At 41.7% G+C, this 22924-nt stretch overlaps 1 protein-coding gene across 1 annotated transcript; it reads right to left on the bottom strand.

The window, feature by feature from the left end:
* Nucleotides 1-602: 602 nt before the first annotated feature.
* LOC126458120 (peroxisome biogenesis factor 10-like) lies at nucleotides 603-20637 on the bottom strand. The gene is made up of 3 exons (XM_050094954.1): nucleotides 20374-20637; nucleotides 10068-10276; nucleotides 603-742 (listed from the first exon to the last, which is right to left on the bottom strand). The coding sequence occupies exons 1-3, from the start codon at nucleotides 20420-20422 to the stop codon at nucleotides 689-691; spliced, it is 312 nt and encodes a 103-aa protein (XP_049950911.1). The 5' UTR covers nucleotides 20423-20637; the 3' UTR covers nucleotides 603-688.
* Between the last annotated feature and the right edge of the window lie 2287 nt (nucleotides 20638-22924).

The raw sequence follows: 22924 nt of genomic DNA on the forward strand, positions 1-22924 counted from the left end.
GAGTCCCCCCCCCCCCCCCCCAGAACAGTAGTAGTAAGACTGAAAATAAAAGCCAATACAAATTTTGTACCTGAAGTACTATGGCTCTTTCACATACTAAAGTGCCCTGTATATGTTTCTGCTTCTCTTGATGCAAAATGATGCTTTTACTTCCTTTGTTTCCTGAAAGATAAATCGGTGGTTCAAAAAATTTCAACACACACTGTATCTTATCCACTCTCAGAAATGAACCCCTCTACACTTAAAAAGTTTATTCCACATTTGTTTTCTTTTACATCTTTTTTTCTACATACATTCTCCTCTGATAAATCTTCTGGACTCTATTCTCCTTATATTTGTGTACTTCTAACTGTCTTCTTGTTTTATACCAAGAACATCTTTCAGACACTTTTTGTGAGACAAAGGACAATGAAACACAAAAATAAAAGTATTTCACAACATGTATCTTAAAATTAGTTCAATACAACACAATGCCAATATATCAACATATGAGCTTATATCATTTTATGTGAATGCTGAATTCCCACTATAATAAATTTGGCATGCTAATGCAGCACCTTTTGTAACAGTGAGTTCTATACAGACTTTATATATATACACACACTAACAATAGGTAACATTTGTCTCTGGTACATACACAACAAGGAAATAAATATTCTTCTCCAGTATCTTAAGCCCACATCACTGTTCATATATTGTAACATTCAACTGGTGCTCTGCATGTTGGACAAGAGGTATTAGCCTGTGGAAATACATTACAAGACAAGAAATTTAAACTGGTGTTATCCAAACAAAATAAATATTTGACACATCAACTAGTAACAGAATCCTAAGGTTCTTACATAGGTACAACTATGTCTTGCAATCTTATCATTTATAGCCTACTGCGGCAGAATTTTAATTGCTTTGTGACAACAAAAGTAGCAAGTGAAAGGAAGTGCATAGTCATTAATACTAATCATCATGTTTGTTTCCTACATCACTAATACTTCTCTGAAGCTATTCAATGCCCTTCCACATGTAAGTTAGCACTCCTTTTACACTGAGGTGACAAAAGTAATAGGACAGTGATATGCACATGTACAGATGGCAGTAGTGTCATGTATACAATGTATAAAAGAACAGCACATTGGTGGAGCCATCATTTGCACACAAGTGATTCACATGAAAAGGTTTCCAATGTTGTTACGGCTGCACAATGAGAATTAACAGATTTTGAACATGGAATGTAGTTTGAGCTAGCTGCATGGGATATTCCATTTCAGAAATTGTTAGGGAATTCTCTGAGATTCACGATGTCAAGAGTGTGCTGAGAATAACAAATTTCAGACACTACCTCTCACCAGGGACAAAGCAGTGGTTGGTAGCATTCACTCGACTGAGAGTAGCTGTGTTTGTGTAGAGTTGTCAGTACTAACAGACAATGCATCAAATAACTACAGAAATCAATGTGGGATGTATGACAAACATATCTGTAAGAACTGTGTGGCAAAATTTAGTGTTAATGGGCTATGGCAGCAGGTAACTGACACGGGTACCTTTGTTAACAGCATGACATCGCCTGCAGCACCTCTCCTGGGCTTATGACCATACTGGTTGGATCTTAGATAACTGCAAAACCGTGGCCTGACAGTTGGCACAGACCCCACAAAGCCATAGATCCAAGTTGTCAACAAGGCACTAAGTATTCTAGTGGGTATGATAACATATCAACAAGGTTAATCAAAGAGTGCTCACGCAAGTTTACTTCTATCTTAAGTTATTTGTGTAATCAATCTCTTTTTGGTGAAACATTTCCAAACTGGCTAAAATATGCTGAAGTTAAGCCCCTTTACAAGAAGGTGGATAAAGAGATACCATCAAACTATCAACCAATTTCACTTTTGCCTGCTTTCTCAACAAACATCTGAAAAGGTTGTGTTCAAGTGTCTCCTTATGCATCTGACTGCAAATAATATATTGTCCAAGTCACAGTTTGGATTTCTTAAGGGTTCTGATAAAGAGCAAGCTATTTACACTTACAGTGAGAATGTACTTAATTCATTAGTTAATAAATTAGAAAATGTGGTTTTAACTAAGTGCATATCTGACTTTTCTCTATGTTTTCTACATTTCAATCACATCCATGACAGCTGCACTTAGTGAGTAGTGCTCTCTCTCTCTCTCTCTCTCTCTCTCTCTCTCTCCCTCCCTCCCCCCAATCCAAAAAATCTTCTTTTCTTAAGTTTATGTGATAGAAAGCAATTACTACACACAAATCAATGAAGCAATTGATTGTTACCACCAGGGGTAGCCAAGCTGCTTATAGTAGTGTTCAAACCAAGGTGCTGGAGGTAACAGCCACCAAGTCTTTCTGCTTCTTCCAAAACAAATATCTCCGTAATTTGATCATATGGATTTCAGGTGCTAAACTAGCTGCATCTTATCATCCACTTCACAATGGGCGATGAAATTTTGTCGGCATTGGACGCCTATTTCAAAGAGACAGTTAATGTAGTTGCAAAAAGGTATACTTTCTTTCGTACAAAACGTACGGCCGGTCAGACTAATAGGGAGTGGATTGCAACTTTGCAAGGACTTACTAGGGACTGTGCATTTGAATGTGACTGTGGCCTTCCTTATTCAGATACAATGGTACGTGATGCAATTGCACAGAATGTTTCTGATGTTCGCATATGGGAGCAAATTATGAAACTAGTTAATCCCTCCCTTCAACAAGTGATAGACATATTGGATAGACAAGACACACTTGACTCTGCTCAGGACTCTTTTGAAACTTCGCCAGCAGTGTGTAACATTAACCGGCCCGCCGGGCGCGCTGCGCGGCCCGGTAACCTGCCCTCGTGCACTTCAACGCAGCTGCCGCCACGCTCTAAACCAGGTGTGCCGCGCCAGCACACAAATGCAGTGAAATCATGCCCGCGGTTTGCTACTAGACATTCGCGTGAACATTGCCCGTCACGCCAAGCTATTTGCTTTTTCTGCAATAAAAAAGGACATGTTCAAAGTGTTTGCCAGAAAAAGCTCAGATCAGACAATCACAATCATTCCAGGCCCTTTGCTTCGCGCCGGAATCGAACCAAGGACACTCAGGCTCGTGGACCTTCGCCCATGGACATTCATGTAGTTACTTCCACCCCGTCCAGTGCCACTTTCTCTAACAGTGACTGTGTTCGTCCCACAAAAAGTGTGCGTCGACGTCGCCGGAAATCACGTCAATTAGCAAGTGATTCTGGACAAGTGTCTGTTCCAATTGCGCAAAACAGTCGCTCTTGTCGTCAGCAAGACAATAAAATTTTTGTAGATTTGGACTTTAATGGCAAGGTCATACCATTCCAGCTCGATACCGGAGCTGCAGTTTCACTGCTCAATCACGACACGTACAAACAACTGGGCAAACCTCCGTTGCATGCCGCAAATGTTCAGTTAAAAAGTTATTCAGGACAGCAGATCCCTGTGTTAGGACAGTGCACCCTTCTTGCAACATACAAGGGACAAACAAAACATGTGTCATTTTACGTTCTTCGTTCTTCTACAGCAGTGAACTTGTTTGGTTTAGATTTATTTCAATTGTTTAACATGTCTATCGTAAATCAGGTCCTATCAGTGAATCAGACTGTGCCTTCAGACAGTGTTTCTCGTCTGTGTGAAGAATTTGCAGACATTTTTGCACCGGGCCTTGGTTGCGCTACGAACTATGAAGCACATTTGGAACTGAAAGTCAACGCGCAACCGAAATTTTTCAGAGCGCGCAATGTTCCTCACGCATTGCGTGATGAGGTCGCAAGAACATTAAACGATTTAGAATCACAAGGTGTAATTGAACGTGTGCAAGCTTCTCTCTGGGCCTCACCCTTAGTAATTTTGCCAAAACCTTACGGAAAACTGAGACTTTGTGTGGACTTCAAGGCAACTGTGAATCCACAACTCGTGATTGCAACTTTTCCCTTACCCCGCCCGGAAGATCTTTTTGATAAACTGTGCCCGGGTAAATACTTTTCGAAGTTGGACCTAGCAGATGCGTACTTGCAAATCCCAGTGGACGCCGAATCCCAGCGCGTCTTGGTGGTTAACACGCATCTTGGCTTGTACCGATTCAAAAGACTGCCATTCGGGTGTGCATCTGCCCCTGCATTGTTTCAGCAATATTTACAAACTATTTGTGCGTCGGTCCCTACTGCAGCAAACTATCTGGACGATATAGTGATCTCCGAACAGACAGCAGAAGATCATCTTGCGAACCTACGGACATTATTTCAGGTCTTGCGACAAAATGGTCTTCGCTTGCGGAAGGACAAATGTGTGTTTTTTGCTCGTGACTTGCCATACCTGGGACACGTCATCAATGCCCAAGGCATACATCCGAGTCCGGAGCACCTCCGTGCCATACAGGAATTGCCTTCGCCGCAGAATGTGAAACAGCTACAGAGTGTGTTGGGTAAAATTAACTATTATCATCGCTTTCTGCGCAATGCCTCTTCCATTTCAGCTCCGCTTCATAGCTTACGCCGTAAGGGTGTTCCGTTCGTCTGGACGACGGAATGCGAACGCGCCTTTCGCCAGTTGAAATCGGCGTTGCTTTCTAATACTTGCCTTACGCCATTCGATCCCCAGAAACCCCTTTTGTTGATGGTAGACGCATCGGATTTCGGGATCGGTGCTGTGCTTGCGCACAAAGTTGGCTCGCATGATCGCCCTATTGCCTTTGCGTCAAAATTGCTCTCGTCTGTGCAAAGAAATTATTCCCAGATAGAGAAAGAAGCTTTGGCTCTCGTGTTTGGTGTTACTAAGTTCCATGATTTCTTGTATGGTCGTCACTTTACCATTATCACAGACCACAACCCTTTGACGTCGCTTTTTCATCCGAACAAGCCTGTACCTCCACGTACAGCACAGAAATTCATTCGCTGGTCTATTTTCCTCTCGCAGTACCGCTACGATATCTTGTATCGGTCCACTGCTAAGCACGGAAACGCCGATGCGTTTTCCCGTTTGCCTGTTGCTGAGGATAAAGCATTCAATTCTTCCGAACTTGCTTGCATGTTCATTGATTCGGAAACCGATGAAGTGGTCGAATCGTTTTCGATTGATTTTCGTTGTGTAGCTACAGCCACCGCTGCTGACCCTGTCCTTGCTACCATTTTGCGTTTTGTTGCTATGCAATGGCCTTTGTCAAAGTCTCGGATCGAGGATCCGTGATTTTTTGCTCACAAGGAGAGACTTTTTGTTCGACGTGGTGTTTTGTTGTTGCGTTCTGATAATGATCAGTCCAGAGTCGTGGTCCCACGTTCGTTACAGTCCTCTGTCTTATGGCTTCTTCACCAAGAACATTGGGGTATAGTGCGAACGAAACAACTTGCTCGTCAGCACTGTACTTGGTTCGGAATCGATGCTGCGATTACGAATATGTGTTGTTCTTGCATGGCGTGTGCCGAACAACAATCCGCACCGCCGCGGAAAGTCTTTGCATGGCCAAAAGCCACTTCCCCTTGGCAACGCTTGCACATCGATTTTGCTGGTCCATTCTGGAATGCTCGATGGTTGGTTCTAGTAGATGCCTTCAGTAATTTTCCTTTTGTTGTCCGGATGTCTTCCACGACGTCCTCCGCCACCATACAAACATTGTCTGCTATCTTTTGCATTGAAGGTCTTCCGCGGACTATTGTTTCCGACAATGGCCCACAATTCATGTCCGCCGAATTTCAGTCATTCTGCCAGGCCAATGGTATTCAACATCTGACTTCCGCGCCGTTTTTGCCTCAGTCAAACGGTGCCGCTGAACGATTGGTCCGGACTTTCAAGTCACAGATGTTGAAGTTGAGAGAGTCACATTCTAGGGAGGACGCATTGTTGCTCTTTTTGTCTTCGTATCGCTCTCAGCCCCGAGATGGTCGCTCGCCGGCTGAGTTGCTCCACGGTCGTCCTCATCGAACCTTGATGTCTTTGCTGCATCCGCCGCTTCAGGTTCCAGTGCAGCGGCAGACTTCTGCTTTTGCTCGAGGCGACGTTGTATTCTATCGCAACTATCGCGGTTCACGGCGTTGGCTCGCAGGCCACATTCTTCGCTGCCTCGGCCGCGCGATGTATTTGGTTTTGGGGGCCTCTGGTGAGGTGCGTCGCCATCTCAATCAGCTGCGCCTCTGTTGTCGCACGGGTTCTGCCGCTCCCCGTCTGCTTTCAGCGACGGTGCCGTCCGGTCAGTGCCCTGGGGACCCATCTACTGGCTCGCCCCATCCCCAGGTGTTACCGACGATGCCTTCCATTTTGCCCCATGGCGACGCGCCGCCGCAGCCTCCGCCGCCGCCGCCGGTCCTCCAGCCGGCGCCGCCTGCATTCGACGCTTCGCTGCGGCCGCCAAGCGCCTCCCTGGGTCACGCGCCGCCGATCGCTTCCCGTGACCAGCCGTCCTCCGCCATGGAACTCTTGCCCGCTCCGGACCACATGACGTCATCGCGCGTCGGGTACCCCGACGCAATGGAGATCGACCCTTCAGCCCCTCCTGTCTCTTTACGGGCGCATACACCGCATGTTGACGTGCACCCTGGACTAGGTTTTCAGGCGTTTCCTAGCTCCCCTCGGACCGAATGGCCGGGTGCAGGTGGCACAGCCTCGCCTGTTGTTAGGCTGCACACCTCATCGCATATGTCAACATGGGGTCCTCCCCACGGCGGGCGGAAGCCTTATAACACGACCATTCGCCGATTCGCGGGGGAGGAATGTGGTGTCACCGCCAGACACCACACTTGCTAGGTGGTAGCTTAAATCGGCCGCGGTCCATTTAGTACATGTCGGACCCGCGTGTCGCCACTGTGTGATCGCAGACCGAGCGCCACCACAAGGCAGGTCTCGAGATACGGAATAGCACTAGACCCCAGTTGTACGACGACTTTGCTAGCGACTACACTGCCGAAGCCTTTCTCTCATTTGCCGAGAGACAGTTAGAATAGCCTTCAGCTAAGTCCATGGCTACGACCTAGCAAGGCGCCATTAGCCTTACATAATTTGATAGTTATCGTATGAAATGTCTCAACAAGAAGAACGATGTATACAACAAGGATAAATAAAAGTTAAGAATTCGAGGAGCTGCATACTTTTCTTATTAGCATTCAATACTTATCCTGTTCCAGACTTCACGCCAGTCGGCGTGTGTGTACGCGTGCCTTTCTTTCGGCTACCCGTCACTGTGGACTGGCTGCCTTGTCAGTCCACTACAAGGAATGTTGAGTAAGGGAGTACACATTCTTCATGACAAAGCTCGCCCACACATCGCTCGGCAAACCGTTGCTCTCGTGCAACAGTTTCAGTGTAACATAAACACCCACCCACCCTACAGTCCTGACTTGGCACCCAGTGACCGTTCCGTAAGTTAAAAGAACATTTGGCTGGATTGAGATTCAGCTCCGACGACGAGGTGAAAGAAGAGGTTCATAACTTTCTGAACAGCATGGCGGCAAGCTGGTATGACATGGGCATATAAAAACTGCCACAGTGTCAACAAAAATGCATCGACAGAAATGGTGATTGTGTCGAAAAATAGCTAAATGTTCAAGCTGTTAACTGATGTAAACCATTGTAGAAATAAACAGGTCTATGTACTTATAAAAAAATAGGAGACTTTTGGGATTACCTTCTTATTATCCAGCAAACACAACACACAATACGTAACTAACGCAACTGTTTTTCAATATGAATTAAAAGTTTGCCTAGCTTTGACTGTTTAGCTGAAACCATTATCTTGAGGTAATTTAATTAGTAGGCCTACTCTTTTGCTGTGGTAAGTTAGATTAACTGTTCGCACTTCTACGCACTCATCACCAATTGTCTGTGGTTTTATGGCTGCATTTCTGGCCCATGGTTATTAGGAAAATTTCACTCTATTCAACATCACCTACCTTGATCTGACCTTGTCAGACTCCTTCTCTCCACCCTGTACAAAGTATATATTGGAAAAAAAGGGGGACATGTGCTAGCTGAGGTTACATCCACGAGAATGTCTGGACATAAGGATATGTTGGGGCATTCTCCTCTCCATAATTCAGAGGAACTAGAATTGGGCGAGAGGATTCAGATACCCCATGTAATGTAGCAAGCACCCAGGCTAGAGCACGTGAGCAACTGGTACCAAGTGGGCCACGGTGGACAGTTTTTCTCTGAGTGTTCCCAGTCCTTAAGTCCACTATTCATTTCATTTCTTTTAATCCATCTTTACTAATCACTGCCACCTCTGGACTGAAGCAGGCAGACTACTTACCAATGTATTATCTTAGGCCTCCTATTTTTTCTGACGCCTCTCGCTTTACATTTGTCTCCCCTCAATCTTTCTTAAACTTTCCTAGCCAGTCCCTCACTTATCTCTCCAGAAGGGCAAATTTATCCAAAAATTAGAGTAGTATTGTGTACTTGTGTGTGTGTCTATCGACACAACTACATGTTTTGTCTCCTGAAGGTAAGTCCTAGTCAGCAACTTTGTCTCATAATTTTATCACAAAATAAATTATCACAGAGAACTCTCACACCACAGAACATAAGGCAAATTGTGATGTAACAAAGTAAGTCAACAAATTTACATCTTCTAGGACTGGATTATAACCTTTTAAAAATACAACTACGCAATGAAGTTCTGAACAAATGAAGTTCATAATCAGAGTATGACGTTTGACCTTGAGGTAACTCTAAACAGACGGTTAACCAAGAGGAACATCCACACAGGTTACACTAACTAATGACCTGAGATGGCCTTGGCAATGTGCCTTTCGCATGCAAGTGGGTTCAAAATGCAACAGCAATAGTGTGATTGAAAACCAGACCTGTGTTTTGGAAGTCCATTTCGCCCCACCAAGTATGCACACAAGAGAGGAAAATATGGAGATGAACCATCATGACGATAACTTGAAGATGTTAAAAAAATGTGTCATTACGCTAATGTGGCAGCACACATCTTATATTACTTCGCTAAATTTCTTCAATAAATCAAAACAGTCTTACACTGGGAAAAGTGCAGGGTTATTCGTAAGTACCCCCATGATCTCTAAATATTACTGCAACAGACATTACGAAAGGGCTTACACATGTCAACAGCGACACTTTCCATCGTGGTACAAAAAAGGTCACCACGTTGTTAAAACTACTGCCATATACACCTCAGTGTAAAATGTCCAACATTAGTCAAAGTGTTTAGGAACCTCCTCACAGTGATTTCACACTTTCTCTATTATGTTTCCATCATGTTAAAAGATTTCAAAATTGAAAATTTTATGCAGGGCTGTTACATTAAACATGTATTGACAACATCAGTGTCTACTGATGTACTTTGCAAATGAATCTTGGTTGTAATTATTAGTAAAAACTTGAGAGAGATTTGTAATTGGGAGAAATATCTATCTGCTGCTAGACAACTGTATGAAACGTAAGGGTTATATAACCTGAATGCATGTGTACCTACATACATTCCAAACTTCCCATCCTCACTTCCTATCTCTAGCCTTAGAAATTTTGTGTCCCTCCTCTCTCTCACTGCCTCTGTGTGTGTGTGTGTGTGTGTGTGTGTGTGTGTGTGTGTGGTGTGGTGGGGGGGGGGGGGGGGGGAGGGGGGGCACTTGGGCGGAGAGGATGTGGAATGTCTACAGCAATCTGCAACAGATCTGACTCAAGTTTTTGAGGTGTTAAGCACAACTCCTTATAATAACTGTTGAGTTGATCCCAGATCTCCATGTTCCTCTCTCTTAAAACTTGCTCGAGTTTATATTTTGTGTACTACACTAACACTCTTACAAGAATGTAAATAAAATGATTTGATTTCACAGAGCAAATCTGAATTATTTTCTAGTCAAACAGAAGATTGGGATTAATAAATAAATGGGAATGCCAGGTAATCAGCTAACACAATTTCAAATTTTTTAATGAAAAGTTATATATAATATAACATAAGTCACTAAAAATAATGATCATTAACTTTAAAATTCATCATAATTCAGAATCTGATCAAAAATTTTTGCAGGGGGGACAAATGGTAAAATTTCTATAATTAATACAACATAATAAAACACTTATGAAAATACACAACTTACATTAATCCAGGCAAAAATGCAGTGTGTGTGAAAGTAGTGTCCACAAGATAAAACACTGCTAACACTCCTTAGTACATTTTCTTGACAAATTACACACGAACCAACTTCGTTTCTCCTTCGTCTCCTCCGATTTCGACGCTGTTCCCTACGAATTAAATGCCTCAGTTCCGTTTCCTTAGAAACATCCATGTTTATCTGAGAGGTCAACCCTGAAATAAGTGTGCAAATAATTAGTGTTTCAAACTTACAAGAGCTGTCAACTGACATTATTGTTTGGAAAAACTGTCTGTGCTTAGAAAATAACATAAAATAGAATCAGTAAACGTAAAATACTGATGTATAAACACAGATTAATTGTGACTAATCTCATTATAAATATGCCTACAAATTCCTGACCCACATTCTACCTTGTATCTCTTTCTCTCTCTCTCTCTCTCTCTCTCTCTCTCTCTCTCTCTCTCTCACACACACACACACACACACACACACACACACACAATTTAAGTCTGCTATTTCTTGAGAGAGAGAGAGAGAGAGAGAGAGAGAGAGAGAGAGAGAGAGAATATGCTTTTTTTTGTGTGTGTGTGTGTGTGTGTGTGTGTGTGTGTTTTGCTGAATGATTACTACTCCATGTTTTAAGAATTGTGTTTATTTATTTATCTGGTTCTGCATTAAGCAGAAGAGCCTTGAAACAAAGTCCAAATTGCTTGTCGCTTTGTGGATAATGTATTATAAGAGGCATCCAGAAAGTAAGCTCTAATCGCATCTAGAGATGCGCATGAGCAGGAATAGGGGGGAGATATGTGGAAATAATGCAGTGCAGTTTCAGTTTTGTGACAGCAGTATTTACCACATACTGCTAGGATAAAATGGCTGTTCTGATACTGTCTCCCGCCAACCACAGGATTCATGCAGTTATCTAATTTTGGCACACTCAAAAGCAATCTCCATCAGAGTTCCATCACCAATTGTGTCCCATGTATGGACACAACACCATGAGCAACAGTATGAACAGACGTTGGTGCAGGGAGCTAGGTAAACTGTGAACCAATATTCACAACAAAAACTGTAGTGGCCAACTGCCCCTGGTGATACCATGGAATGTCAATGCTGCAGTCAGATGTTTGGTTTTGTGTATGTTTGTCAGTTGCTGTAGCACACAACTTGTTACTAAGTCCAGAGTGAATTTGGCGAAATAGCATAGAATCCTCAGCAACAGCCATTTGACATTCGCTACTGTATAAAGTACTCTACATTCTCTCAGCATTAAAGACTTCAACTATACGCGTCACTGTTGTTATTGTCGTTGTTACATGTTTTCTAATGCCATTGGCCCACCTTTCACTGGGCCTTCCAGTAAACCTTTTTTTGTCTCTTGGAACTCTGCAAAGAATTTCCTTGATCAACCTACTACGCCGCACCAACTTCCATTTCATCTTCACTAGCCAAAATTATGTGTAACGCTACAGTGAGTTTTCTGATCCATTTGTTCCTGTCTCTGCCAGTAATCCACAACATCCATCTCATAGTAGGTTATTTAGAATTCAGTTTGTTTAACAATTTTCACATTAAATGTCCATGTCAGACTGTCATGCGTCAAAACTCAAGAGTCACATTAATTGTAAACTTTCCTTCTCAGACACATTGGAAGCACAGTTTTTAAGACATATTTAGTTTACCAAAGCCACCCAGGTCATTTTTAATCTTTCCGTTTATTTTCCCCTATCCAGCTAATCATTCTCTGCAACAAATACAGAAACACACCAATTTGTTCTCAGACTTCACTGCTAATCTGAATACTTATCTTGTTGATTACAAATTATTTTAGTGTTAATCCAACAGGTTTTTGTTCTACACCAGTATTTCAACTTCGTCCATTCATTGTTGAAATTTAACAGTGCTAGAGGCAAACATTGCAGGATCATCAGCAAAACAAAGATGTGCCATTACACACAATCATTTTCCCAGTAGTTTTTATTACATGGTCTTCAATCTGAAGAAAGATCTGATGGAGCTCTCCATACTTGTCTATCCCGTACAAGCCTCTTCATCTCTATCTATCTCAACATACATCCACTTGAACCCGCTCACTCTAGTCAACCCTTGGCATTCGTTTACAATTCTTGCTCTTTGCATTTCCCTCCAATACCAAACTGATAATTCCTCAATGTTTCAGCAATTTTCTGTCAACCGATCCCTTCTTTTAGATAAGTTGTTCCAAAAACTACTTCTCTCCTTAATTCATTCAATACACACTTTACTATTGTTGCAGATTATGACTTTGTATCTATACGGGCTATGACAATGAACTTATTATGTTCATTTAGTTCACCCACATTCTTATTTTTTTATTATTAATCCTACTCTCGCATTACCCTTTTCGATTTTGTGTTGATAACTATTTACTCACCCCCTGCATGATCAACAATTCTATTCTTCCTGCCTTCACAAAATTCTTACTATATCAAACTTCAAAACATCCATTTCCTTTCATAAATTCTGAAACTACCTACACAATTAAATGATGTAACAATTCATGCTGAACCTCTAGAATGCGGGATTTGTGTTTTCTGATAACGTCCTCCCGTGTAGTACCCACCTGGCGATCTTAATGGAGGATTATTTTGTCTCCAGAATTTTTTCCCTGAGGATAACAGTTTAAAAATAGGACAATTCCTCTAGTTTTAGTGATACAGCATCTCCTTCAGTGATTCATATCTCATTCTAAATTTCTTGCAATAATGATAAAGTGCGAAGAAAGTTTCAACATTGACATATACACTCTTTTATACAAGAGCAAAGGTTGGATCAAAGTGTGTTTCATAAGGGTTGTTAATGCAGGTTTCGTTAAAAATTACCTGTAAGCTTTATCAAGAGATATGAATCAGAGATGGGATTCCTCTCATATACAATTAGTTCACACCTTTAAAACTGTCTACTTTGCAGAGACGGATAATGGTCACTAAAAATCAGTTTTTTCGGATTGTTTTACACCAAGGCTTTTTTTATTTTATTTTTTTTTTAAAAAAAGAGGAGGATTTCTGTTATATGAAAAAAGTTGGTTGCTGATAAAGCAATGATTTATGCAGCAGATGGATTGGCTCCAAGTAATAATCTTGAGCACCAGAGAGTGATGTCTGATCTCTATAGTGGAAATGTTATAAAGTGATGTGAAGTCATTGGAAACATCTCAATATCAGTCAGAAATTTCCACAAAAGCCACGTTTGACATCAAGGCAATATTCAAACTGTCGCTAAAAACAGCCATGGCTTCGTTCGCCGTAAAAATAGTTCCCATCGCAACTTATGGAATAGATCTCATTTGGGAAAAGTAGAGTTAAAAGACCTAAGGAGTCTCAAAGCAGTTAAATCACGCTTCTTGAAAGCCGCCTCAGGTGTTTCAAAACACACACAGTCAACGCTAGTAAATGAACTCTCCAGGGAACCCTTCTTCATAGAGTAACTGCATATGAAACACCCATCCACCAACAACTTGAATAAACTCCTACATGAAAGAGAGAAGAAGAGAAGGGAAATTTGGCTGAACTTTCATACAACAGAAGCCATGACAAACAGATCCTGGACCAACACAAATCAAGAACTCCGACACCTGAATAGCAGTGCATGGATAAAACCACAAAATACGCAAGACCAAGAGTTTCCACGACCCCGGCAGCAACTGTGTGTGAATTGTGTGACCGACCCTGTGACCATTACCAGGTGACCAGCTGTAAAAAAACGGGTAAAATCACTGGTAGAACTGTAAATAATGAACAAGGTGTGATATCAGAAAGCATTGTAATTTATGCAACATATTCACAACTTGTGCGCATTTATTCTAATAACAAGAAATTTCACAAATGAAAATACCTAGATACTTAAATCACACAAAATAGACAACTTTCTATCAGAAAGGTCGAAATTGTCAAATAACCTAATGTTAAGAAATTTAAATGAAAACAGAAGGCCGGAAAATAAAAATTACTGCACACTTTTAGACGTTTCCAATTCACTCAAGATTTTGTGTTGCAACAGTGCATATGAAGTACATGAAATGATTACATTTACAGACCAATAATACAAGTGGTTCTGAGACACCAGGTATTTGACCCATGCTGAAACACCTATATTAGTACTGATGCAGCCGCCAAGGGCAGCAATGCAGGCAATAACTCTGGCATCCAGTCGGTCATACAGATAGCAAATACTGTCCTGGGATATGTTATGTCATGCCTGCTCAACCTGTTCATGTAGTTCGTAAGAGTTGTTGGCTGACGAGTCCCACAAGTCTCTTCTTGTTTCCTCGTATCCTACACATGCTCAATTGGAGTTTCTGCTGGCCAGGAAAATTGCTGCACATCTTGCAGAGCACACCGAGTTTCACGAGCAGTGTTTGCTTTGTTTTGTTATAGGGTGAAAAAACGACTAGGGTCATATGCACCCATGTCAGAAACATAGAACATGAAATGGAAATAAAGTCCCATGCTTATAGACAGAGCACACGGGAACGATGCGGGAGACCCACTCCAACATACTAGGCAAGGTCCTAATGGACGTGGTTTGCCGTTGCCTTCCTCTGACCATAATGAGGATGAATGATGATGATGATGAAGACGACAACACTACCACCCAGTCATCTCGGGCCGGGTGAAAATCCTTAACCCCGCAGGGAATCGAACCTGGGACTCCGTGTCGGGAAGCGAGAATGCTACCACGAGACCACAAGCTGTGGACATAGAACATGGAGAGAAAAAAGAAAAAGAGAGAAGAAGAAGAAGAGTTAAAAATGACTACATGTTACGTCCAATCAATGGACGGAAAGACAGCTAAAAACAGGGATTTGAAGTAAGGTCCATAAAATACACCATAGAGAAATGGAGGTACTGAACTAAAGATTAACCATCCTTCACCATACTGCTTCGACGGACAAACAGTAAAACATGATATACAGCCTGTGTGTTGTTCACTAAAACAGCTGGTAACTCAAGACAGAAAACATAAATGAGAACATAAGTAGTTAAAAAACGGGCATTCCATCAGGAAATGGCGAACTGTTTAAAGTTGAGGACAATGAGCACAAAGCGGTGGAGGAGAACCTCAGAACAAATGGTGATGGCTAAAATGATAGTGTCCAATATGCATCATAGCTACAATGATTTCCTCATGGCGAGAGGGGCCGAGAGGAGGTCGTCCAAGCCACTGGGAGAAGTTTGATTCTCTGGAGCTTGAGCCCATGAAGGGAGAACCAATGGTGATGCCAAAATGGCACCGCCTGCTGACAGACAGCAACACAGAAATCATCAGAGGTAATAGAAGAACTAGCAGCGGAAGGTACAGGGATTACACCCTTGGCAGCAGCGTCAGCAGCCTCGTTTCCTGTCAGACCGACGTGACCAGGAACTCACTTAAACATCACAGAGGCTCCATCAAGAGTAAGCAAGTGGCAGCTTTCCTGGACCCATTGCACTAAGGAATGGATGGTATACAGCACACAGAGGCTCTGAAGGTCACAGAGAGAGTCAGAGCAGACGGCACTATTCAAAAGCCTATGTCTATGGATGTACTGTGTGTCCTGATGTCATGGCCACTTTGTGGGTGAGCATTATCCTGCTGGAACAACACACCACCTTCCTGTTGCAAAAATGGCAGAAGAACGATGTGCTGAGTGCTGGTTAACGCCCCATACATAGACACCAAAGGTGAATGAAAGTTGTAGTTTATCGCATCCCAGATCATAATGCCTGGGATGGGGCCAGTATGTCTTGGATGAATGCACTCTACAAGACAGTGCTCACCAGGTCTACACCGTACATGTGAGAGACCATCACTCGCTTGCTCGCAGAATCTGCTTTAATCACTGAAGACCACAGTGCACCATTCTACCTTCCAAGTGATCCTCTGATGGTACCAATTGAGTCATGAACATCGATCCCGTAACATGAGTGGGAGATGGGCTAGAGGTGTGCTTACCAGTAGTTCCACTGCCAATAACCAGTTCGCAAACAGTTTGTGTTGATATGTCTGGGCTCACAAGGCCTCTAATCTGTGCTGTGGTAACTACGATCTGCCACTACTGCCATTATAATATGACAATCCCGGAGGGCGTCAGTGCTGCATGTACATCTAGAACATCGTCTACAAGAGTGAGAATGTTCACATGAGCATTGATATAAGCATTATTGCGCAACTGACACAGCACATCCAACTTGTGTGACAATTCTCCAAAACGATCATCCCTCAACTCGGAAGGCCACGACCCCTTTCAAACTCGCTCAGTCAGCTGTAGCAAGCACAAGTATACAATGATTCTTTGTATCCTCTTTTAATCTCTCGCACTTAAGTGCACACACACGTGCTCTCTCTCTCTCTCTCTCTCTCTCTCTCTCTCACTCTCTCTCACACACACACACACACACACACACACACACACACACACACACACACACTATCTGTATGAAACTTCCTGCTCGTCAGTTTATGAGAAATGTTTCCTCTAGATAGCTGACTTTAGAACCAGATGAAGGGTGACAAAACAATGGTCAGCCATTGAAAAATATTTTTTAATTCATACCAAGTACAGAAGCAAACTGACAAGTTCTTTGAAGGAAAGGAATATTATTAAAACTATCATAAGGTACAATTACCAATGAATAAATTATGTTTGATTGTACAAGTGTTCATAAATATTCAAGTTTCAATTGTTTGTTTCATAAGAGAGATCCGTTAAAAGTTTTTTGAGAAAACCTCTTAGAAGAGAAATACCCTTTGTTATACAATTGTCAAGGCTGCACTTTTGCATTCACATGGCAATGCAGATATAGAAAGGGGATTCTCATTGCTTAGGAATATCTTGAACAAAGAGTGCAGAAACATGTGAGAAAAATAATGAATGCCGATTGTATGATAAAGTGTTTGAAGAGACGGCTCACTCTGTAATTATCACTCAAATTTTTCAATTGGCTCATATCAGATATGAGTAATATTGTGAAGATGAGAAGAGAAGCAATGTTGGAAATTGCTATGAAAATTAGGGAACAAGAAGTGAAGAAAATTAAGGACACTGAAAAGGTACAGGAAGCAGCTGACAAGTGAAAAAGCAGTGCCATATTATTATTATTATTATTACTTTCAAAGAATCAAAAATAAAGTAACACTTGATGACCTAAGTCTGTAAAGAAATCTAAACAAGTTTCCACATTACCTTTAAACATTAAATGTTGTAAACATTTTGTTTGTATTATTCTTAATATGGTATCGTACAGCTGCACTCTAGAGCTTTTTCAAGTTTTAGATATATTTGTGCTGAATAGGAGCATGCCAGTATTATTATAATAAAAGTGAAATTATTATTATTATTAAATTTTGTAGTAGTTTTATATGTTGATTATAATCGACACATAAGTAACATTCAGGTATTTTAGCAATTTATTTTCGTGTGTATTTTATTACAGAAAAATCTACACACCTGCAATATATTTCAACATACTCCCCCCTACCCCCCCCCCCCCCCACACACACACAAACTAAGGAATTAAGGCTTGTATCATATCTTGGCTCTACTTGCAACATACTCTCTTCACAGAATTTGGTCGCCTGCAATGTGAACCTGTTTTGGACTTTACATTGATCTCATCACCACTTGAAATATGCTGACTGGCAAGAAATTTCTTGAGATGAGAAAAGAAATGGAAGTCGAGTGGAGAAAGGTCCAGACTGTAAGGGAGGGTGACAAAATTGTTTCCACAAAATTAATCAAGCATCATCACCACCACCATCATGTCTGTCCCCAGTAGCTGATTGGTCAGCACGACAGAATGTCAATCCTAAGGGCACGTGTTCGATTCCTGGCTGGGTCCGAGATATTTTTCCGCTCAGGGACTGGGTGTTGTATTGTCCTAATCATCATCATTTCACCCCCATCGACGCGCAAGTTGCTGAAGTGGCGTCAAATCGAAAGACTTGCACCCGACGAACGGTCTACCAGATGGGAGGCCTTAGTCACACGACATTTACATTTTTATTTATCATCATCATTATTACGTAATAAATAAAAATGTAAATGTCGTGTGACTAAGGCCTTATCATCATCATTATTATGTGTCCACAGCTCGTGGTCTCGCGGTAGTGTTCTCGCTTCCTGAGCACGGGCTCCCGGGTTCGATTCCCGGCGGGGTCAGGAATTTTCACCTGCATCGAGATGACTGGGTGTTGTTGTGTCGTCTTCATCATCATCATCATCATCATTTCACCCCCATTACGGTTGGAGGAAGACAATGGCAAACCACCTCTGCTAGGACCTTGCCTAGTACAGCGGTGCGGGTCTCCCGGTCATCCCCTATGCTCTGTCAAGGAGTATGGGACTTCATCATCATCATCATTATTACATGTGCAGTATGTGGTCACGTGTTGTCATGCATGAACATGATACAAGTCAATAGTTCCGTATTGCATGGCGTAACTTCAATGTCTCTCAGTAATCTGTAACACCGATTGCTGTGTCTTGTTCCATCCGGTTTGCTAACAAAATTCACTGACAGTCCCAAAACTCAGTGCAAATGATTTTTCTTGGAGAAAGATGTGGCATTGTATTCTTGGGTTTAACATCTACATCTGCAGACATAATCTGCAAGCCACCAATAATTTCCTTCCATGTTCCACTCGTAAATAGAGCAATGCCTCCATATGAGCCATAATTTCTCATATCTGTGAAGTACTTAACCGAAATGTATGTTGGTGGCAGTGTAATTGTTCTGAAGCCAGCTTCAAATGCCTGTTCTCTAATTTTTCTCAACAGTGTTCCTTGAAAATAACATCATCTTCCCAGCAGGGATTCCCATTTGAGTTCTCCAAGCATCTCCTTAATACTTGTGTGTTGTTTGAACCCTTACTGGTAACAAATCTAGAAGCCCACTTCTGAACTGCTTTGATGCCTTCCATTAACCCAACCTGGTGTGGATCTCAAATACTCCAGCAGTACCCAAGAATAGGTCACAATACAGCGTCCTGTATGCAGTCTCCTTTACAGGTGAGCCACACTTAACCAAAATTCTCTCAATAAACCCAAGTTGACCATGCGCTTTCCCTTCCACAATCCTTACATGCTTGTTCCATTTCATATCGCTTTGCAATGTTAAACCCAGATATTAAAACAACATGACTGTAACAAGCAACACAATACTAATGCTGTATCTGAACAATACTGGTTTGTTTTTCCTACTTATCACCATTAACTTTTTTTTCTAAATTTATATCTAGCTGCCATTCATCACACCAACTAGAAATTTTGTCTAAGTCATCTCGTATCATCCTACAGTCACTTGCCTTCAACACCATCCCATAGTTCAATCCCGCGTCCGGCCATCCTGATTTAGGTTTTCCGTGATTTCCCTAAATCACTCCAGGCAAATGCCGGGATGGTTCCTCTGAAAGGGCACGGCCGACTTCCTTCCCAATCCTTCCCTAATCCGATGAGACCGATGACCACGCAGTCTGGTCTCCTTCCCCAAACCAACCAACAATCCCATACAACACACATCAGCAAACAACTATTGCAAATTGCTGCCCACTGTCAGTCAGGTCATTTAAGTAATCACACTTCCCCGGGGAACACCTGGCAATACCCTGGTCTCTGATGGAACACACACAGTTGAGGACAACTTACTGCATTGTTTTACTTAAGAAGTCTTCAAGCCACTCACATATCTGGGAACATATTCCACGCACTTATACCTTCGTTAACAGTCTGCATTGGGGCACTGTGTCAGATGCTTTCTGGAAATCTAGAGCTATGGAATCTTCCTGTTGCCCTTCCTCCATAATTTTCAGCATATCATGTGACGAAAGGGCAAGTTGAATTTTGCTTGGACGATGCTTTCTAAAACTGTGTTGATTCGTGGACATAAGCTTTTCTCTCCAACAAAAATTTATGATATTTGAACTAAGAATATGTTTAAGTAGTCTGTAGCAAACTAATGTTAAGGATATTGGCCTGTAATTTTGCATGTCCATTCTTTTACCCTTCTTATATGCAGGAGTCGCCTGCACTTTTTTCCAGTCACTTGGGACTTTACACCAAGTGGGAGATTCATGACAAATGCAAGCTAAACAGATATATTTCAAAGAGATTAAGTACTTTAAATAAAATAAATAAATAAAAAAACAGCAACCCTGATATGGTGTTCAGTATTAAGACAGACTGCCTACAAACTGCACTTTAAAAAAATCCAACTGATACAGCCCAACAACAAAGATAGCAAACATATGAAATTTGTATTTCTTGTTAAAATGTAAGAAACTTTTATCTCACCTGTTATTTGCTTAGTGAACAAATCCGTCCTTACAGTTATTCGTGGCATGCTATTGTCAGTCTTTTCCAACAGAAAATCACATCTTCTCGCTTCAGTTTCATAGCCGCATATTTCCTATACCTCAAAACATTCAACGCAGTTTACGTCGTCCGCCACCCACTACCCAGGAAGCTCAAGCTCACTGTTTGTTTACGTGAACAAAGAGGTTCGTGAACACAATACAGAGGCTTCTACTCCCAACGAAATGGAAACGCACGACTATTGTCGTGAGGGCACTGTCTCGCGCCAGTAAAATCACAGTCTAACATAACAGTCGCGACACTCACTGCTGTAAAAGTTGTTGCCGTTTGACAGATGGAGCGACACTAGCGCTCCAAGCGGCAGGTAAGGTGAACGTTAGACGAGTTGTAAGCATAATGTTTGTTTACATCCATTTCCTACGTAATTTCCGAATTATTCGAGTTATTTTCCTGCCTCCAAGAGTTTGTTTAGTATCGGAAGGCATATATGTTTCTATTAATGATTCTAAAATAAGCGCAAGTATGGACAAAAACCATGAATAGAGTGGCAAGCTACAACACATTCGTGAAGAAACACTTGTGACATTGGACAGAATTGCAGCTTACCACGTTGATATCAAAAGAATATAAACACACAGATTCACATGTAAGAAGCACAGACATGTACCTCTACACGCAAAAGCGATCGACAGCTCGTTTATCGTTCTGTAGGCCTACTGTGTGTGTCATTGTTGCCTGTTGCCGCAAGTACGACCTTAATCTTTATATTATTCAAAGTGGGTAAAGCAACTGCCAAATAGTGGCAGATATATGCTGACAACATCATAATGAGCTGATTACATTACATTTCACGAAAAACCAAATATTTGAATAATTTTCAAACAATCTGTCTGTAGGCACTTTCCTTGCCCCGTAATAGTTTCGCTCGATCTGCACATTCTGACACTTCACACGCTTTTGTTAGACATGAACAGCTGCACTTAATCTAACCACTTTATCGTCAAAGCACGTCTGTGGTGACGATTCGCATGAATCTGGCACTGCTACATGGAGAGCTGAACTGGCTGCTTCTGTGTCAAGCGACTGTTTTACAGCTTTAGATTGACTGTCGAATAGTTGTGGCAGTTCCCTCTTCATCGTCAGTTGAGCTGGCTTATTTAGGATGTCAAACAGTGTGGGTACTGCATTCGACACGACTATGTTATTGTCTGCGTTCATGAAGTGGTTTTCTTCGAAATGTAGCGGACAAAACCTAATATTATTATACAGGTAAACTGGGTCTTTCTTCATAAGGTCTTCTCGTCTGCTATTAACAAGCCATTTTCTGCTCCTAAAACGATACATTCATCATTTATACACATATAGTTTGCAAGTGAATCTTGACGATACAGTTTAGTAACATGATGGTATATACCTCTCAGGATCCTTAGGAAACCTAAAAAGAGACAGCTGTGGTGTCTTTTTCCTGTTGTTGCTGCAATTTATTGCGCTACAAACGGTCCCGATGGTAAAAAACATTGTATAAATCAAAATAATCAATCACTATTCGCTTTCACGATCGCGCCGAGCTCACAGTTCAACTTACCAGCCGCTTGGGGCGCTGCTGGCGCTGTAGGCAACAAAATCGAAGCGAAGTGTCACGACTGTTATGTTAGAGTGTGGTAAAATCCTATCTGCGTTGATGTTTGGACCGGAAACCGGTATTACGTGCCTAGTGCTGTCCACGCCTGGCTGTAATGACAGCAGAGCAGCTGGTGCGGGATTCTATCTCGAGTGGAATATGATTATATATTCGTATCTTTAAAACTGGTACACTTTTAATTATTTTCATTCTTCAGTTATCCGTACGCACTTAACAAATTATCGAGTATACTGAAAAGTCAGACTACTATTAAAGGGGAAAATATGATGGCAATTACATTTCAGTTCCGCTTCAGAATTTTCGCCTGACACAAAGAAATCATGTGATTGCTATTTTTGTAACAGATGTGTGTGACCTCGTTGCTGAAGATGACTCAAGATTAAAGAGTAATCAACATTTTCTGTAATGCATGTGGTCAAGTTAATTATCATTGTGGATTAGATATTGAGAAATATGTTATGTTATTGAAGGTTTTACAGCAAATTTAATACAAGACCATACCATACACTAGTGGCATATTGGGGATTAATTTAAATACACTTCTATAGATATTTTAAATGTAGTTATCGCTTTACAAAATAACAGAAACAAAACAAAATATAACAAAGGAAGCAAGCGAGCGATATGTGAGAAGGCGAGTGTAGCACATGTCCAACAGCTTCTCTCCGAATGGTACAACATGTGCAGCCAAATGTTCTCTGAAGCCGAGTAGGCATGGTCACCTGATGTAAGTTTTCAATCCGAAACGTCAGTGCAGCCAGGCGTTTCACTGGGCGAGACACACCACTATTCCGCGACTCAAGCAACAGTGGCAGAAGTAATTACTAACAACTGCTGATTCTCCATTACGTCTCTACATCACCCCTAAACTGTACGAATTTTGAACAA

This window comes from Schistocerca serialis, chromosome 1 (genome assembly GCF_023864345.2).
Source record: "Schistocerca serialis cubense isolate TAMUIC-IGC-003099 chromosome 1, iqSchSeri2.2, whole genome shotgun sequence".
In the NCBI taxonomy this organism is placed as follows: Eukaryota; Metazoa; Arthropoda; class Insecta; order Orthoptera; family Acrididae; genus Schistocerca; species Schistocerca serialis.

Coding starts and splice junctions, on each gene's coding strand:
- LOC126458120 (XM_050094954.1), bottom strand. CDS start 20,422: ATGCCACGAATAACTGTAAGGACGGATTTGTTCACTAAGCAAATAACA. Junction 10,277..20,373: donor GTTCACTAAGCAAATAACAG/GTGAGATAAAAG, acceptor CACTTATTTCAG/GGTTGACCTCTCAGATAAAC. Junction 743..10,067: donor GCATTTTTGCCTGGATTAAT/GTAAGTTGTGTA, acceptor GTATTTCCACAG/GCTAATACCTCTTGTCCAAC.